The sequence below is a fragment of the Perca fluviatilis genome, chromosome 12 (genome assembly GCF_010015445.1).
Source record: "Perca fluviatilis chromosome 12, GENO_Pfluv_1.0, whole genome shotgun sequence".
NCBI lineage: Eukaryota > Metazoa > Chordata > Actinopteri > Perciformes > Percidae > Perca > Perca fluviatilis.
Genome location: NC_053123.1, coordinates 35,290,150 through 35,307,569, shown reverse-complemented (window position 1 = coordinate 35,307,569; position 17,420 = coordinate 35,290,150). Strand labels below are relative to the sequence as shown.

The 17,420-nt window shown below is 39.6% G+C and overlaps 1 protein-coding gene across 1 annotated transcript; it reads right to left on the bottom strand.

Moving 5' to 3' along the window:
* Positions 1-6,815: 6,815 nt before the first annotated feature.
* LOC120569476 (trace amine-associated receptor 13c-like) lies at positions 6,816-7,980 on the bottom strand. Its single transcript, XM_039817335.1, has 2 exons — positions 7,808-7,980; positions 6,816-7,632 (listed from the first exon to the last, which is right to left on the bottom strand). Exons 1-2 carry the CDS (start codon positions 7,978-7,980, stop codon positions 6,816-6,818), a joined length of 990 nt encoding a protein of 329 aa, XP_039673269.1.
* Positions 7,981-17,420: the final 9,440 nt, after the last annotated feature.

Below are 17,420 nucleotides of genomic sequence, written 5' to 3'. Positions count from 1 at the left end.
TGAATAACTGTGGCAGTTTAAAGTGATGGTTCGGAGTAATTTCACCCTAGGGTCCTTTGCACCATGACCTTGAGCCAAACACCCCCCTAGAAGCTTTTTTCACCTGGGTCGAACACTGGGAGAGTTAGCTAGAGTAGCGTTATCAGCTGAATAGCTTAGCGCAGGTGCTAATGGACCCACGTTTGTATCTCGTAAATGACCCCACTAATAATGCCCAAAATGATACCAAACTTCTACACTAGTACAAATAGGTTATGCACTCACACTCAAAAAACTGAATTAGGGGTTGTGCACTTTAAATAGTTGTTTAATGTTCAGTTTACTTAAAATAAATGTATTTGTTAGGTTAAAATGTTAATTTCAAATAAAGTCAATGTAATTTTGTCTATTGTTACCTGTAAAAAATATAAATGTGTTGATAGATCCAAAAATATTTAATTTAAGTGAATTAGGATTGCAATACTTGTTACATCCTGAAGACGGCAGTATAAAACACCAGCTACCATTTAAACCAAAACAGAAGAAGAAGACTGAGATGCTTCAGACTGCGCATGCGTTTAGTTTTGAATTCCTGACCGGACCAACACACCTGACCCTCCTTCAGTTAATTTCGTTAATTCTGTCGGAAAAGTTGCAGTTGGTGTTTGGTATCTGATATGGAAAAGGTAGGAGGACATTGTCTTTCACTCGAACCTGTTTTGTAATATTTTCATGTTGAGCATGATTGTACCAAAGAACTTCTATATAGGAAGAAGTTCCACTCCCTCGTTACTTCCGGCTTCTGAACTGGTTGCAGTTCCACCAGAGTTCCATATAGGGGGCACTCACAGGCCAGTGCAGAATGAATGGGACTCTATGGAGCTATACCCCTCAAAACCCACTTTTCTCAGGATATAATTTTTTGTCTAGTAATTTGAATGTTGCTTTCGAAAAGGGGAGGCTAAGAAAATACACACTGCTGTGTGTTAGATTTTTTTAAAGTGGCTTTTTTGTTCTAAAAAGCCTTTTAAAATGTCAATGACGTCATACACATATACGGCCAGAGATACTGCTTTACAGCAAGCTCTGAGTCGCTTCCTTTGTTCTCTCGAGGCATCGACAACACAGCTGACAGGTAAGGCTCTCCCTGTTAATACACGTGCTAGAAAGAGGTTTGCTGATGTTTTAAAGACCACACCGAAATATTCACTCTGATATTCAGGCTCTGCTTCGGATGCCGTCAAGCGGGATCTCCGATCGTAATCACTCCTTGACTGACCAATCAGCATTCATTAGCAGAATGCTAGCATGTTATGGGCAACAACGACTCACCCTGTAAGAAATCAAAAGGACATAAGTACTCGTTCATTCAATTTTCGACCTATAATCCATGTTGAACTTGCAAAAACTACAATCAAATCTGAGGTTTCTCAACGACAATCAGGCGAAAGAGACAAATTTAGCCGTCTAGCTCCATAGAGTCCCATTCATTTTGCACTGGACCGCGATCACCGCCAGTGGAACTCTGGTGGAACTGCAACCAAAATCCGGTACAATGCAATGAGTGGAATGGCTTTCCGTAGACCGGCTTTTAGTACTTTGTGTTTGTGATGCAAAAGTAAAAGCAGGTGGGTCTTCGATATGTTTGCTATTAAACTTAGCTAGCTAGCTAACGTTAGCTGTATGACCATAGACTATATATGTATGACCCATGTCGGTTGGCTGTTTATCCAGCAGGGCGCCGCTTAGCTATAGCTAACGTGTGTAGTGTTTCTAAACTTGAATTTAGTGCTGGTAGCCCAATGTAATTAGCTCAGGTTAGCAATTAGCTCTGGTCAGCTCGAGTGAGGGAGAGGGTGAACAACCAGACAAATGACGTTCAGGGTCGCATCCACAGTGGTGCGGCCGCGGCGCTTTCGTGGTTTATTAGAACAGATGTTCCTGCAGGCCACAACACCACAAGCAGCATGCTGCTACTAACGTTAGCCTTGAGCCTGAAGTGAATGTTGTGGCTGTGTCATGCTCACTGCGCGCTAAACTTTCTGCATTTAGCTAATACAGATAAACAATAGAAAACGTGCCCATTTGTGGACCTGAGGTATGGTTAGCTGCAACACTGCATGTTACTCATGTTTATTCAAAGCAGTTGGGCAGGACTCATCCACTTATTTGTGGTGAATTTGAAAGTTTACTTTGCACATGTATTTAGAGTATAAAATATATACCCCCCAGCCAAATCATTAGTTATTTTTTTATTGTGTTTTAATCAGGTTGAGTGTGTGAAAGTCATGCTAAGGAATGATGTAAAAGCAAGCTTTAAGGACATTTTTGTCACATTGTAGCTCAGCAACACTATGTAACTACAGCTCGCCCCGTCGCTTCGGTCCCCCCTACTGGTTGTCTCATTAGAACTACAGCTTGCGTTACCCTCCACTTTGGTCCCCCTACTGGTTGTCTCAGTGGAACTACAGCTCGCGCTACCCTCCACTCCCCCTACTGGTTGTCTCAGTGGAACTACAGCTCGCGCTACCCTCCACTCCCCCTGCTGGTTGTCTCACTCGAACTACAGCTTGCGCTAATCTACTTCGGTGCCCCTACTGGTTGTCTCATTGGAACTACAGCTGCAGCTAAAAGTTGCATAGTGTTGCTTTAAGAGCCATCTAAAATGTGCCCCAATAATTGATCTGTTAACATCTTTATACGTTATAGTTGGTAGAAAATATTATGGAATTATAAGTTGATGTTGACTAGTGAATCTGACTGACTAGACAGTATCTGTGAATGCACCCTTAAGAGTAGGCTATGAAGTTGGGTTTTGATAGTTGCCTCTTGTGCTTCTTTCAAATTATGTTTTATTTGCAGCCATCTCTGAATATAAACACAGATCAGTCAATGTAGCTGTGTTTAGGGATCAAATGTATTGATATTTGGAATGAGAAACAGAAGTTAGCTTCTCAACATACAGCACTGATCACTCAAACAATTGAGGCCGGTTTATCTATTAGTGAGTGTTGTGAAAAGGTAAGGGGCAAAAACTTCAGTTTTCGTACGTGAAAGAGATTTAAAACAAACAAGATTCTTTACTGTTTTCTTCTTTCCCTTCCCTGTTAAATGTGGACATCTACAAAGTGGTGGTAACCTTGTTTGAGATGTCATCCAATTCACATGTTTATAGAAATGTGAGGTGTGGGTTTGTGTACGCATTATTGTATTAAACTTGTACATCTAGAGTTTTTTTCGAACATTAACAGTAAGGTGATAATTTTACTTCCAGTTAATTACTTAAATTCTAGTGGGTGTTGGCAGTGTACAGTTTTAATGTACAAATGTTTTAGTATTATTATTGTCTACCTACATGAAAATAATAGGAAGACAATGTAAACAAAGACTGAAAATATCTAATTATAGTTAAAGAGAATCTATAGCAGAGCTGTTGGATTGCATTAGATTGCCCTACCTAATAAAGTGCTTGGTCAGTGTTTATTAAATGTAAATGATCTCTAGTTTGTTACACTCACCCAGCATTACTTCATCTTATTATTTATACTCATATTGTTTAAGGTGTGATGCTATTAAAATTATTATATACAGGAAATCTGAATTGCGTAAGGTAAAACATTTTCTAATATAATTGTTTTTCTCCTTGCTCTTTCTCCTCTGTAAAGGAAGCCGATGGTACAGCTGTTGAGAGGGAGCTTGTATCTACAGCATGGATGTTAAGGGAGGTGATACCACCACTCCTCCAGCCCATGTTGGAATTGTGATTCAGGGTGTTGAAGTTCTGCACAACTTGGGAGACTTTGCCTCTGCATGTGCCCTCAGTTATCCTAACAAACGGAAAGCCTTCTTTGAAGTACTTCAAAAGTTCTTCCTTCAAATGGATGCAAAAGGAAGAATCGGAATTGGAATCAGAATCGTTAATATCTAAACGATGCCCAACCCTAGAGACCATGCTGCACAAAAACGGTTGATATATAACTATGGATATTTTGTGGATGTTTTAACACTTAGCTGCATCAAAACAACTGCAAGGAAGTTCAATTATCAGACCATCTTTCATATACCCGTTAAAGAAATGCTACTTTAACAGAGAGTAGATGTTTGTTAGTGTTAACATCTAAAATAAAATTTCCAGTGGCAAGGCTGTTAGATGGAGGGACTATTATTTTGTAGACAAATTTGAAAACTGTAAAAAGTATTATTTATTAAACCGTAAAAAGTGAGTTATTTATCAAAGTGTGAATTATTTATATATTTGCTATCAATCGACTAATATTTGCAGCTGTAATACCATGTGTTACAAATGTGTACATGCATTGAAATGTTACTTTATTGTATACAATGTTACTGTAGTGTATAGAATTGCACCAAAATGTTACTGAATCACTGCTGTGTTGGTGAATAAAGGAAATAAGACAACTCTGTTGGATGTAACAAATTCATTTGTGTGGAACCTGTTGCCAAACTTTAATTATGTCAAAGTAAATAGTAAAACTTATATTAGATGAAAACCTAAAGCTTTCATTAACTGAACTTAAATTGATTATTTAATGACAACAAATGAGATATATGCTGAATTGACAAATGTAAAATATGTAGCCTGTACAAATATTATTTAGGTTAATATAACCTAACTGACTTAATTTGGTTAAGCTTAAATATGTTTTGTTGATCAGAAGTAAAACATTTTAATTAGCTGAATTTACAATCATTGTGTTACTGTAACATAAATTAGTTGAATTAAATGACCTTAATATTTTTGCTTTTAACTAACCGAATAAAAATGCGTGGAACCTGTTGCCTTAATAAATGTAATTAAAGTCAACGATTAAATTTTTTCAGTGTCTAAAACGATGGATTGGAAAGTTTGTAAGTACACCAGAAGTTTATGTAAATAACACTTGCCTGTTGGCTTCTGCTCTCTGTTGCTGCTGCTGCTACTACTGAGAGCTTAGTGCCGTCTACAAATTACAACACCGAAAAGAGATACAACAAAAACATTTATTAATTAAATGATTAAATAAGTTATGTCCAAACTTACCTCAATTATTACTTGTCTCCTGCTAGTTATACTACAGCACTTACTTTAACAAAAAAGTTAAATTAATAAATATTTTTGTTGTATCTCTTTTCGGTGTTGTAATTTGTAGATGGCCCTAAGGACTCGTCCAACTGCAGGTAGCAGCAGCAGCAGCAGCTAGCAGAAGAGAGCAGGCAAGTGTTCATAAACTTCTGGTGTACTTACAAACTTTCCAATCCATCGTTTTATGAGAGCATAACCTATTTGTACTAGTGTAGAAGTTTGGTATCATTTTGGGCATTATTAGTGGGGTAACATACGAGATACAAACGTGGGTCCATTAGCCCCTGCTCTAAGCTATTCAGCTAATAACACTACTCTACGCTAACTCTCCCAATGTTTGACCCAGGTGAAAAAAGCTTCTGGGGGGGTGTTTGGCTTGAGGTCATGGTGCAAAGGACCCTAGGGTGAAATTACTCCAAACCATCACTTTAAGTGTGCAGATAATGTAACTCTACACTGAACAATCATTGTTGCATGGCCCAGGCTGCTATACTAAGGCTGTTTTTGCAGGCATCTGTCATCCAAGTGGACCGAAAAGTGGACCGCCAAAATAAGGACTCAGGCTTTAATACCTGCCTAATTTTAGTTTGGTTGAATCCCACTAGGGTTGGTTGTCCCCCTTGGTGTGGTCCGTTTTGGGCAGGTTTGGGCAGCAATCCCACTCAGATGCCCAGGAGTTTGAAGACTAATAAAACCCCTTGTTTTGTTTTTTTTCTGGAGTTTTCAACATGTCATTATTGTCTCTTATCATTTCACATCAGTGTGAAAAATCAATAAAAAGACACAATATTACATTGTGAATATGTCTGTTTATTATCATGTGTCATTTTAAAACAAATCACTATGCTATTTAAAATTAAATAAATGACAATAATTCTGATAATTCTTCTAATAAAACAGATATAAAATTACAAACCATTACACTTTACATCATTTATTAAATTTAACTCTGTCCTATGATTACATATTTCTCTGGAAATGTGACTGTAATGATCTGATGAACTGTAGATAATCCTGTCTTTTCAAATAATCTGTTTTTTTACTTCATGACAGGACTTCATAGTGCTTTAAATAATTCGTAATGTCATATGTCAGAAATGTCATACAGGATTCCATATGAAAGACACTAAACTGAAATTACTAAAATAACTTTGTAAAGGGGCCAAGATCTTTCTGTACTGACAGTTTTATGTGAAATACAATTACTGTTCATAAGTGATGTTTTTCTATACCTGATGGGAAAGTGTGTCTGTTCAGGGGCATCTTTTCTACGTGGAAGAAGAGCCCAGCAGGCCTGTGATTTTTTGTTTGCAACTAAATGGACACAAATCACAGAGATGATGCTTTCACCAAACATAGTGACATAAATACAAAGCTTTAGTAGCTCTTTTGTTGTGTTGGGTTGAAATGTTTCCTATCACAAAGAAAAAAAGGTTCCCTAGGAAAAAAAGACTGCATAACTGTCATACATGTGTGAATTTAAAGCTTGCATTAAACTGGGTGATTACCTAAAAACAGTATATGGTGCTTATGACTCTTTCTTTAAATGCTGCAGCATCAGAGAGACAAAATACACAACAAGATAAAGCTGAAGCACAGGCCTTTCAGTTGATGATCATACACAATTTAGACTTTTAGACAGGAAAGCATATCATCACTTTCTGTATTTGATAATTCACTCACTGAATAGCAGGAACATATTCATTAATTTAACCCTTAGACTGAGTCTGATCTCAGTCCCTCCACACTCTCTCTACAGCATGTTGGTCTCAGAGGAGCCAGGCTGCAGGATCTGAAGAGTAACTATGAGTTTAACTGATTTTCTAAACCAGGGGTAAAACAAGGCATAGATCACAGGGTTTAGACAAGAGTTACAATAGAACACAAAGGGAACATAGGATGCAGATGGAGCATTGACCAAGCTGTCACCTGCAAGAGAGACAGAGTAAAATGGGCAGAAACATATTAGAAAAGCAGCTACAAGAACACCAAGAGTCCTGGCTGCTTTCAGCTCGGATTTCTTTGCCTTTGGAGTTACTGAAAGCTGGAGTGTGACAGCTGTAATGTGAGAGCGCATGGCACGAGCCTGAGACACAGCCACGGCAAATACTCTCAGATATAGAGCTATGATGACAGTAACTGGAACAAGAAAGGTCAAAACAAGATCAATAGTCACTGATATATTATCAATGACTAACACACATTCTCCGTAGCAGGAATTATACCTCCCCGGTTGAGTCAGGACATCCTTTAAATAGAGAAAGCTGTAGGAAACAGAATAGAGCCAACACAGACAAACACAGAGTTTAACTCTGTTCACAGTGACTTTAGTGGTGTAATGCAGAGGGTCACAGATAGACACGTAACGGTCAACTGATATGAGCACCATGTCAACTATTGAGGATACAGTAATGATGGTTGATAGATAATTATAAAGAAAACACACAAGGTCACCGAAAAACCAGCAGGATGTTTTTCTGAAGATTTCACCCGGCATCAGCAGGAGGCCCACTAGAAAGTCTGAGACAGCCAGAGAGAGGAGGAGGATGTTGGTGGGTGTGTGGAGCTGCCTGGAGGGAAAGAGAAAAGCACAATTACACCGACAACAGTGACAAAACAACCCAAACCAGCATTCAAAATAAAAAATAAAGATGCATATGAGTTTGAATATTTTCCGATTCACCACATATGTTTAAGTGTAGACAGTTAAAATGACTTGGACTTGGCAAAAAAGTTTATATTTACCTGAAGTGGGAGATAGAGATGATGATGAGCAGGTTGAGAGTCACAGTGATCAGAGAGATGAAGTACAGCGTAATGTTAATGACCAGTGTTTGGGGCCAAGGAGACAGGGGCTTCCTGCAGGAGGTGTTTGGGAACTGTGGAAAGCAGAGCTGGGCTCTGTCCTCAACCTCCATCTGCAGAGATCTGCAGATAGCTGCAGCTCTGGCAGCTTTCTGAACTAACCACAGTCATGTAACTGATTTATCTCTCTCACATTCTCTTCATCCCCTCCTCCCTCTCAGTCCCTGTGTGACTCTGATGCCCCTCCTTCCTCAATCTGCACATCCCACCATCATCTTCATCACTTTCTCTGTAACATTGCCTTTCTCACTGTCTGGCTACACCACAGATGCATTCTGGGATAGGAGAAAAAAAACACTTTGCATTTCTCTAACCCAATCACAATTAACATGGGAGGTGCCAAGGTCTGGATGCAGAGACGGTGGCTCTGCAAAGTAGTCTCGGGAAGGAAATTGTTTTGGTGAAAACGCCACACACGATATTAAATGATCTTAACTCACACAATACAGTAATGTGAGCTATTTAAATTAGCTGGATACATGGTGAAACCTCATTTGCTCTTACCGCCTTGTGTACTTTTTCCATAGCAATCCCACCAATAGGCCCAGAAAACTCTACTGGATGACTCGCCTCAGCCAATTGAAGATCAGCAATGTTTCCTCTCTAGCGTTTAGCTTAGTTAAGCGGCATTGAAACCATACACAATGGTGGCTAAGCTGTGTCGTTCTCCCAAGCTGACCAAATATGGTCACTTCTGTCTTCAAAATACCAAGATAGTGTTGGCCAAAATGCAAACTCCTAGCTTCAAAACAGCAGTCCACAAACCAATGGCTGACTTCACTGATGCTACGTCCATTATATTTACAATCTATGGTTTGCTGAGGCCCAGCCAATCAGCGTTGTGTGCAGAGCCTCTACTGGCAGCTGAGGGCATGATTTAAGTGTGTGCTTGATGACTGTTCATATTAAACAACAACGGAGGCTCCTAAAGAGTTTAGCTTAGATGCTGCAATAGTACAGCAATATCTTCACTGTCGCTCAGCTTTGCGACATTTACGCTGGAAACCTGGATACTCTAGCAATCCCACCAATCGGCATGGCAAAAGTCTGCTGGATGACTTGCATCAGCCGGTTGAAAATTTACTGTGACCTCTCTCTAACGTTTAGCTTAGTGCAGCACCCTTGAAACCATACATCATTCTCTCCAGCGGGGACCCTCGGTTCCAAATATAGTCATTTCTGTCTCCAAAATAGCAAGATGGTGTAGGCCAAAATGTAAACTCTCGGCTTTGTCGTCATGTCACTGATGCTACATCCACAATATTTATTACAAACTATGGTTGGTGTCCGAGCCACCGAGGCCCAGCCAACCAGCGTCCTCTGCAGAGCTACTGGCAGCTAAGGGCATGGTGTGTGTGCTGGGCGATTGTGTAAAAAGGTTGGCTTAGATGCTACATCATAGATGCATCAGTCAGTGTTTGCTCGGCTCCAAAGTAAGTCTCAAGTCCAAAAGACTTGGTTAGCTTAGAGGAACTATTGCTGTACTATTGCAGCATCTGTCATTCAGTTTACCGACATTTACGTCGGAAACAACGAATTAAGTCATTTAACCAGGGGGGTGAGTTGACAGAGGGGACAACTCTAATTAGGGCCCGAGCGCCGACAGCGGCGAAGGCCCTATTGAAACTGAAAGAATTATTGTTTCTTTCTTTCTTTCTTTCTTTTTCCCGTCAAATGAATTGCCTTTTTGAGGGGCTTAACATATTCAAAAACTCACCAAATTTGGCGGTCGCATCAAGTCTGGTGAAAATTTACGTATTTTAAGGGTTTCGGGAATAGGCGCACAAAAATGGCGCTGGCGCCCCCTAGAATGTTAAGAAAATTGAGCCCCTGCAGGCGTTTAACGTAGACGAACGAAACTTGGTACACATATGTAGCATGTCAAGATGTACAAAAAACTTCATTAGAGCCATATCCTAAACCCAACAGGAAGTCCGCCATTTTGATTTCAAAGTTCGAAATTAGTGCGATTTTGGCCATTCCCACGTCATACTTTAACAAACTCCTCCTAGAGATTTCATCCGATCAATTTCAAACTCGGTCTGTGCCATCTTAAGATGTTAAAGATGAAAAGTTGTTAAAAGAAAAACTTGTCGTCATAGGGCGTGGCCGTGGCGGGGCGGCCATTTTGTGCGTTTCGCCGGAAGTGGGTGTAACTCAACAAGGGTCCAGGCCACCTACAGGCCAAAATTTAATTTTGGTCATAGCGCCCCCCTCTGGCCACAGGAAATGCGCCTTATATGACAAACATCATCCGATTTACATGAAACTCATAATATGTGATCTACATGTGATACTGAGCCGCCCCCTATAATATGACCACGCCCACTTACTCAGGCCACGCCCCCTTTCATAACATTTGAACCGTTTAAGGTAGATTCTTGTGTGAAGCGTCATTGAACTCAGCAGAGATTCGTTTATAATTGGTCATGGTTTGACCCGCCCCCTATGCTTAAGCCCCGCCCCCTTTCTTAAAATTTGAACCGTTTAAGATATACCCTTGTGTGAGGTATCAATGAACTCAGCAGAGACTTCCTTCTTCATTGGTGATGGTTTGGCCTGCCCCCTATGTTTAAGCCACGCCCCCTTCATAACTAATGACCAGTTTCATGTAAACCCTTGTGTGAGGTATCATTGAACTCAGCAGAGATTTCCTTTTTAATTGGTGATGGTTTGACCCGCCCCCTATGATTTAGCCACGCCCCTTTTCACAGTTAATGAACCGCATGATGTAGAGTCTTGTGTGAGGTATCGTTGAACTCGCGGGGAGTTCCCTTTTCATTGTTGGCATCTGAATTTCGCGCGTAACCCCGACGTGCGCAGAGGCGCGAGGGCCCGTCCATCGCTGCTTGCAGCTTTAATTATTATTAGAGCTCTGAGAGTAAACCAAAACAGGAAGGTTTTGGGCCTTAAAACAAACAAAAAACAATGATTTAGAGCTGCACAGTCGGGGGATAATTCTCTGTGGATTTTTGACTGGCAGTAACCCCTTTACACATGCTAATTGAATCCCTTTTTACTTTAAAAAACCAAAAAATTCTGATTGATTAAATTATTGTACTCATGTCTGACACAATATCAACTGAAAAAGCATCAGTAATGTTCAGTAATAATTGCATCACATGTTGATGGGTTCATGCTGATGCTTGTTTGCCTTCACACCTCTGATTGCAGGGACACCTCATTGGTCGAGATGTCATCATCTTACTAACCCATGCAGGTGTGAACAAACTTCCTGTCCAGAGGGGTTCAGCACACCGCCTTTAGGAGCCACTAATGGGCTGCAAAACATTGTTCATAGAGAGGGCAGATTAAATCTCACGGGACCTGTTGGGAACTGTTTGTGTGTCTGAGGATGCCCACTATACACAACAAAGTAAATGGTCATTTAGCCCATCAAACACTGATCTATTGGGAGATGAGTTTTGACACTTCAGTTTTAGCTCTGCTCATTAAGACACCAAAGCATACACACAAACCTTGTTTCATTTAACTTGCTGAAGAGTTTGTTTTAATGCAATTTTTATTTCTAATACCTTATGATTGTAAAAAGGGCCTGAAGTTACCTTTTTTGGCCACCAGCCGCACAGGCTTTTTACCAGCCAATGTTTTGCCTGATGAAGGTGAAATACAGGAAATGCACGAGCACTGTTCTACCCGCCGACGTGGCAGGTAGATTCACAGTTGTACCCACCAATGGCAAAATTCACCTGTATTTGTAGCATGGTTGGGTGATTTCAGGCCCTTGTTATATATATGAGGGGTATCACTGTGGTTATAGTTATAATTATAGTTGGGATACACTTTTAGGATGTATTAGCACTTCCTATGTTGATCTGTGATTTGGACATATATAAACATTAGAGGAAAAAGTCAAAGCTATGTCTTTTATGACTTGTTATCCAGCAGTTGGTTGTATTTTCAAATTTGTCAAACAATCACAGGACTGTCACCCAGAAGACTGGGATTAGTGTCCCGTTTGAAAAGAAATGGAATGAATGAAAATTAAATAAATTTCTTTTTTTTTTACTTTACGGAACTACGTCTCTTTTTGCATCACGTGTGAACAGAATATACTATACTATACTATACTCTAATTATAATTAAGTAGTGCTGGTTCCTTTACCTAACCAAACTGAGACTGTTTAAAACGGCATCAGTTAGGGTTAGATATGAAGGCAGAAAATGCTCTCGTGGGTCGTATTTCCTCTGTTTGCTCTGATGTTTACATTTGAAAATTTGATCAGATCAGATCAGCGGGAGAATGTTAGGTTGATTTTCCGATCTTGATAAACGACTCGTAGCCACATGTCATCACCGTCCAACGTTACCTACATTAAGCAAAACTACAATCTGTAAAATAAACAATGAAGCATACATTTTACGGCTCTGACAGGGATACAGCTGGAGAGTTACCGCATCTTCTAGAACTTCTACTGCCTACTAGAACTTCCTATGTGCCGTGTCTTGTTTGATGTCTTGTTTGACTTCCTTCCTTGTGTTTTTTCTCGCCTTTGTGATTGTCTGTTCACCCTGATGTGTTTCACCTGTTCATCCAACCCAGTCTCACGGCAGTTCGTGAAATGGTCACGTTATTTAATCTATGGATTTGTGTACAAGGACACGTTTTCCTCGGGAGTTTTTTTTTCGTGTTGGTGAGGACAATTTTTAAACTAATGTATTTCAAAGGGAAGCATGTTTCGTGATCACAGCACGACTATGATAGCAAGTAGTATGAAATGCCGAAAATCTGCGTAGGGAGGTTGGTCGGGGTGGTGGATGGGTCAAACAACACAGGACTTTCACCCAGGAGACCGGGGATCATGTCCCGGTGTGTGACGTGTCCAACCCAACCGTCCCGTTGTTGTGGCGTGTCCCCCCAGAGACCGCAGCTTGTGTCCCGGTGTGTGGCATGTCGTTTCCCCGTTCTTCTTCTCCAAAACCCTGAAACCCAACCTCCTTATAGATGCTTCCCATTACGTGCTGATCAGCACGAATACATTACGTTCTCAGCAACACGAAATAAACAAGATAATCGTGTCTGTGTACACAAATCAATAGATTAATAATAACGTGACCATTTCACGAACTGCCGTGAGACCGGGTTGGTTCATCAGCCCTCAGGTCACTTGTCTCTCGTTTCAACCCTCGTGACCTTGTGTATTTAGTCTGTGTGCTCATCTTTGTCTGGTGTCAGTTTGTCATCCTACCTTGTGTTAAGAAGTTCTGCCGATGTGCTGACAGATTTATGTTTATTTACTGGAAAATAATAAGAAAAAAGACAATTATCACATTAAATAAACACTTATGATGATATATTGATAATTCCAGAGCTGGTAGCAACACTCTAATATTTTTGCCAACTACTTTCTCTACTTCTGCAGTCATACTTGCAAAGCCTCCCCATTTTCCCAGGAGACTCCTGTTTTTCATTGCCCTCTCTTGGTTTTCTCCCAGGGTCACAACTCTACTATTTTTCTCCCAATTTATGACACATTGTCACACCTATTTTTTCCTTTTTGTCATCTCAACCTGTTTCTGGCACAACACAGCAAGTTTAAGCAGTGAGTTTAAGCCCTAAGCCTCTAAAAGTATACACAATACAGCTACACTGAATGTCATCATGGCATGCACGTGACGCGGAAGGACAGAGAGCCTCGGCCTCCTTTGACGGAGAGAGAAATGGAGACTAAACAATATACTCAAGCCAGAAGGGCATATTATTTTGCGTTCTTTCCTGAGAGTTAAAAGAACTAGTGCATTGCCTGTTCAAAATGTGCCTGTTCGGAACAGGCCGATTACTTGGCCTGTGGCATTGCTGCTTGTAGCTTTCTCCAGAACCAAACCAAAATGACCTACACAAGGACCCAAAGCCCTTAAAGGGGAACTATGCAGTTTTTTTTAGCTTGATTTACTTTAATTGAACAGCTTCAGAGTCATTGGAATGGTTATATGACTTTTTTTGGGTTGAATGGTGGTCGTCTTGCTCCCCCGTTGCGTCTGTGAGTGGAAAAACCACCCTTGCAACTTCAGTGTCAGGAAGTATCACGTGATATCAGGTCTCGCAATGTAACGAATTGCTTCACGGCACTGCACACATACGCCCTTTCAGGTAACGGCTAGCTATAAGAACAAGGTAGTGATGGAGTTTTTCACACTATCGTCATGGCTGAGCCGGCGAAAAAGAAGCAGAAAGCTAGGAAAGCCTTGTCAGAGGAACAGAGAAAGAGGAAACGGCAGACTGACTGAGCAACGAGTCAGACACGAGTAAAAATAGGAGCTGCCAAATATCTATTCTGAGCTGTAGGGGGAGCTCTATAGAGAAACCTGCCAGCAAAAAGGTAGAAAACAGAGAAGAAATTGCCAAAACTGCATAGCGCCCCTTTCAATATGCAAACCGAATATGATTTAGTGTCAGGCTTTTGCTTGATTTAGTGTCTGCAAAATATGGCTTTTTATTGAGTTTCCTCTTAGTGAAATGCTCTGAGTGAATTTAAGCTGAGCTTTTTTTAGTTTTTAGTTTTATTAATTTTATTAATTTTATTAATTTTATTAATTTTATTAATTTTATTAATATCCAACGCTCTCCAAACTGCTCCAAATTAAACCTAACTAACTAACTAATCATGAAAGTAAACATTGTGGGCGTGAGAGTAACTAATAGAGAAGGGACTAAGATGATTTTTTTAAGGCTCCGTGCTCTAGCGATGACATCACCCACTGTAAGTCAACGCAGAAAAATCCTGAAATGAACACTAAACTTAGACAGTGATTTTACAAAAACTGTAAAAGATGTCAAACTGCTGAGATATAGCCTAATGGCTGAATTGTTCCTGAATGGTTTAAAGTTTGAATTGCATCTGTAGGTGAAAGTATGAAAGAGGAGATATATTTTGAAGTAGAAGAGGATTTGAAGGATTTGAAGCCTGTTCTCATTGACTTTTATTTAAAAAAAAGAAAATGTAAAACTTAATATTTTAAAAAGTATAAATAGCAGAACAAATGTTGAAGTCCCATCATGTACTTCATGACCTGAACATTTTGATATTTGAATGTGTTTTGCAGCTGAACGTATGCAGAAGTTAGAGGTGACCAACGAAATTTGAAGAATGAAGAATCGGATGACAATACTGTGAATTCTGTTAAATCAGCATTCACACAATGATTTGTCTGCATTGAGGCCACTTCCACCACATCCACACTATAAGATTTTTAAAAAGATGCTTCATATTATCAATTCGGTAATAAATCCGAACATGATATGATCCGAGCTGGGCGCATGCAAAGCTGATTTCCCACAAAGCAATGCGGGCATTTATTTCAGAGAATCAGACAACGATCAGCGGGTCTTTAACGCCAGTATCGCTTCAATATACATATATACAGTCAGTGGTTTTGTCACCAGCAACAACATGTTGCTCAGCTTTGTTCCAGTAAGTTATAAGTTTTAAAAAACAAATCGTTGAATAGGTGAAAATAGCTTGTTACCATATTTGACAGTGCTTACAGTGGCTAAACTTTGGAGATCATATCTACATGACAGCAGAGGTCCAGAGCTTTCCAGAACAGCTGGTCCTATGTGTGTAGTACCTTCTATTGCTAAATGACAAGCCTTCAAAGATGTACTGGGTTCGTTGTTCAGAGGTCAATATTTCAAAGCAGGAGTAATGTATCCTCTTCAGACTGACATATGTTACTCTCCTGGTTGAGAAGTTTCCAACGATGTCTTTGCTATAGTCCTACGACAACATTTTAATTTTTACATATCATGGAGACCACTTTGCAGGCGATAGCCTCCTTTATTGTCCCCAGAGGGATATCTGCCTTGAGTTCAAATGCTTCACACATAACACTTGACATATTGTTTTATCATACAGCTGACATATACTTACAATAAAAAACATGAACAAAGTGATATGCAGCCAGACTGAAGCACATTATCAGCCACAATCTATTGCTCATCCTTCACAAACAGTGAAAAGACCTACACACACAGCTATTCCACAACCAGCCTTAAGCAACATTATTTAAAGTTTTAATTGAGGTAGGTCCAAATTATACCTATAGTTTAGAGATATTTAGTTTACATTGGGATGCCAGCAGAGGATAAGAGCTACTTGGCATGGAGAATAAAGATCAGACCATATTCTCTGTGCTTGCCTGGAGAGAGTGGTTTCTATTCCTCTCTACAACCTTCACGACAGTCACCTGACAACCAAACTTTAAATAAGATGTTTTTATATTGTATAACATAAACCCTCTGATTCACTGTGAGTGTCTGCTCTAAATGATAACACACACTTTGAACACGGGCCTTCCAGCCAAAGGTGTTGTCCATATGAACACCAAGGTGCCTTTAGAGCAGAGCCCATTGATTGGTTCATCATTTATGACCTCTGATACCCTCTGACCCATGTCACGACCAACTCCTCAATTGTGAAAAAAATGCCAAAACACATTTTGTATATGTACACATACCCAAACAAAGCTATATACACCTCTGTGAACAAAAACCTCGGCAACAATCTGCTTAACCTTTTAATTTCCTGAAATGCTTCCTAAAACTAGTCCCTTCTTAATTTTGAAGGCTATATGGCTACAAGTTGTAACCATGGTGATTGATATGAGGATCATCTTCTGAATATAATAATTAATATGTTAGGCCTACCATAAATTGATATTTCAAAAAAGTCAGTTATTTGCTCATTTTGTGTTTCTCTGTTCTGTGCACCATCCAATATTACCAGGTTCATATTGTGGAATCTGTTCTGTATGTCTGAATGATAAATGGTGCTAATAAAATAATTGAACTAAAAAAAAGTAATTTATTTAAAACAACTAATAATGCAGTGTGATGTTAAATCAAGCTAAGTCCAACACATACATATGCTCTTGTTTTTTCACCTTTAGTCTTTGCTATTAACATTCATCAACCACAGAATTAGAAAATTGCGTTTTTAAATAACGATGCATGGAAAATAAGATAAAAAATGCTTCTGGCTTATTTATTTTTTTTAAAAACAGGAACAAGTCAAAACAAATGCAAATAAGTCAAACATAAGCATAAAACACAATTTTTTCACGATTGGACATTATTACATTATTGTACAAATTCTCACGTAGGCTACAACGTGCAGCAAGCTTTCACAGACGCCGTGCGGTAATTACCTCGTCACTTCCGGAGTTTTCAGCTGATTGTTTTAAACGTTATTACGGTGTATAACTTTCTAGAACAAAACTGAGCAACGTCTTGTTGCTGGTGACAAAACCACTGATTAAATATGTACAATGAAGCGATACTGTTGTTAAAGAGCCGCTGATCGCTGTCTGATTAATTGCATTGTGGGAAATCGGCTTTGCATGCGCCCAGCTCGGATCATATCGTGTTCTGTCTTACATCATTGCCTACTCTAATATTTCACCGGTAATAAGACCAAAATAATTATTATTATTCAAATAAAGAAATGCATACTATGATAATATCTAAATATAT

Bases quoted from the DNA above. Each gene is read 5' to 3' on its own strand.
- LOC120569476 (XM_039817335.1), bottom strand. From the start codon at position 7,980: ATGGAGGTTGAGGACAGAGCCCAGCTCTGCTTTCCACAGTTCCCAAAC. The intron at 7,633-7,807 runs GTAAATATAAAC...CTTTCCCTCCAG, and splicing joins ATCTCTATCTCCCACTTCAG to GCAGCTCCACACACCCACCA.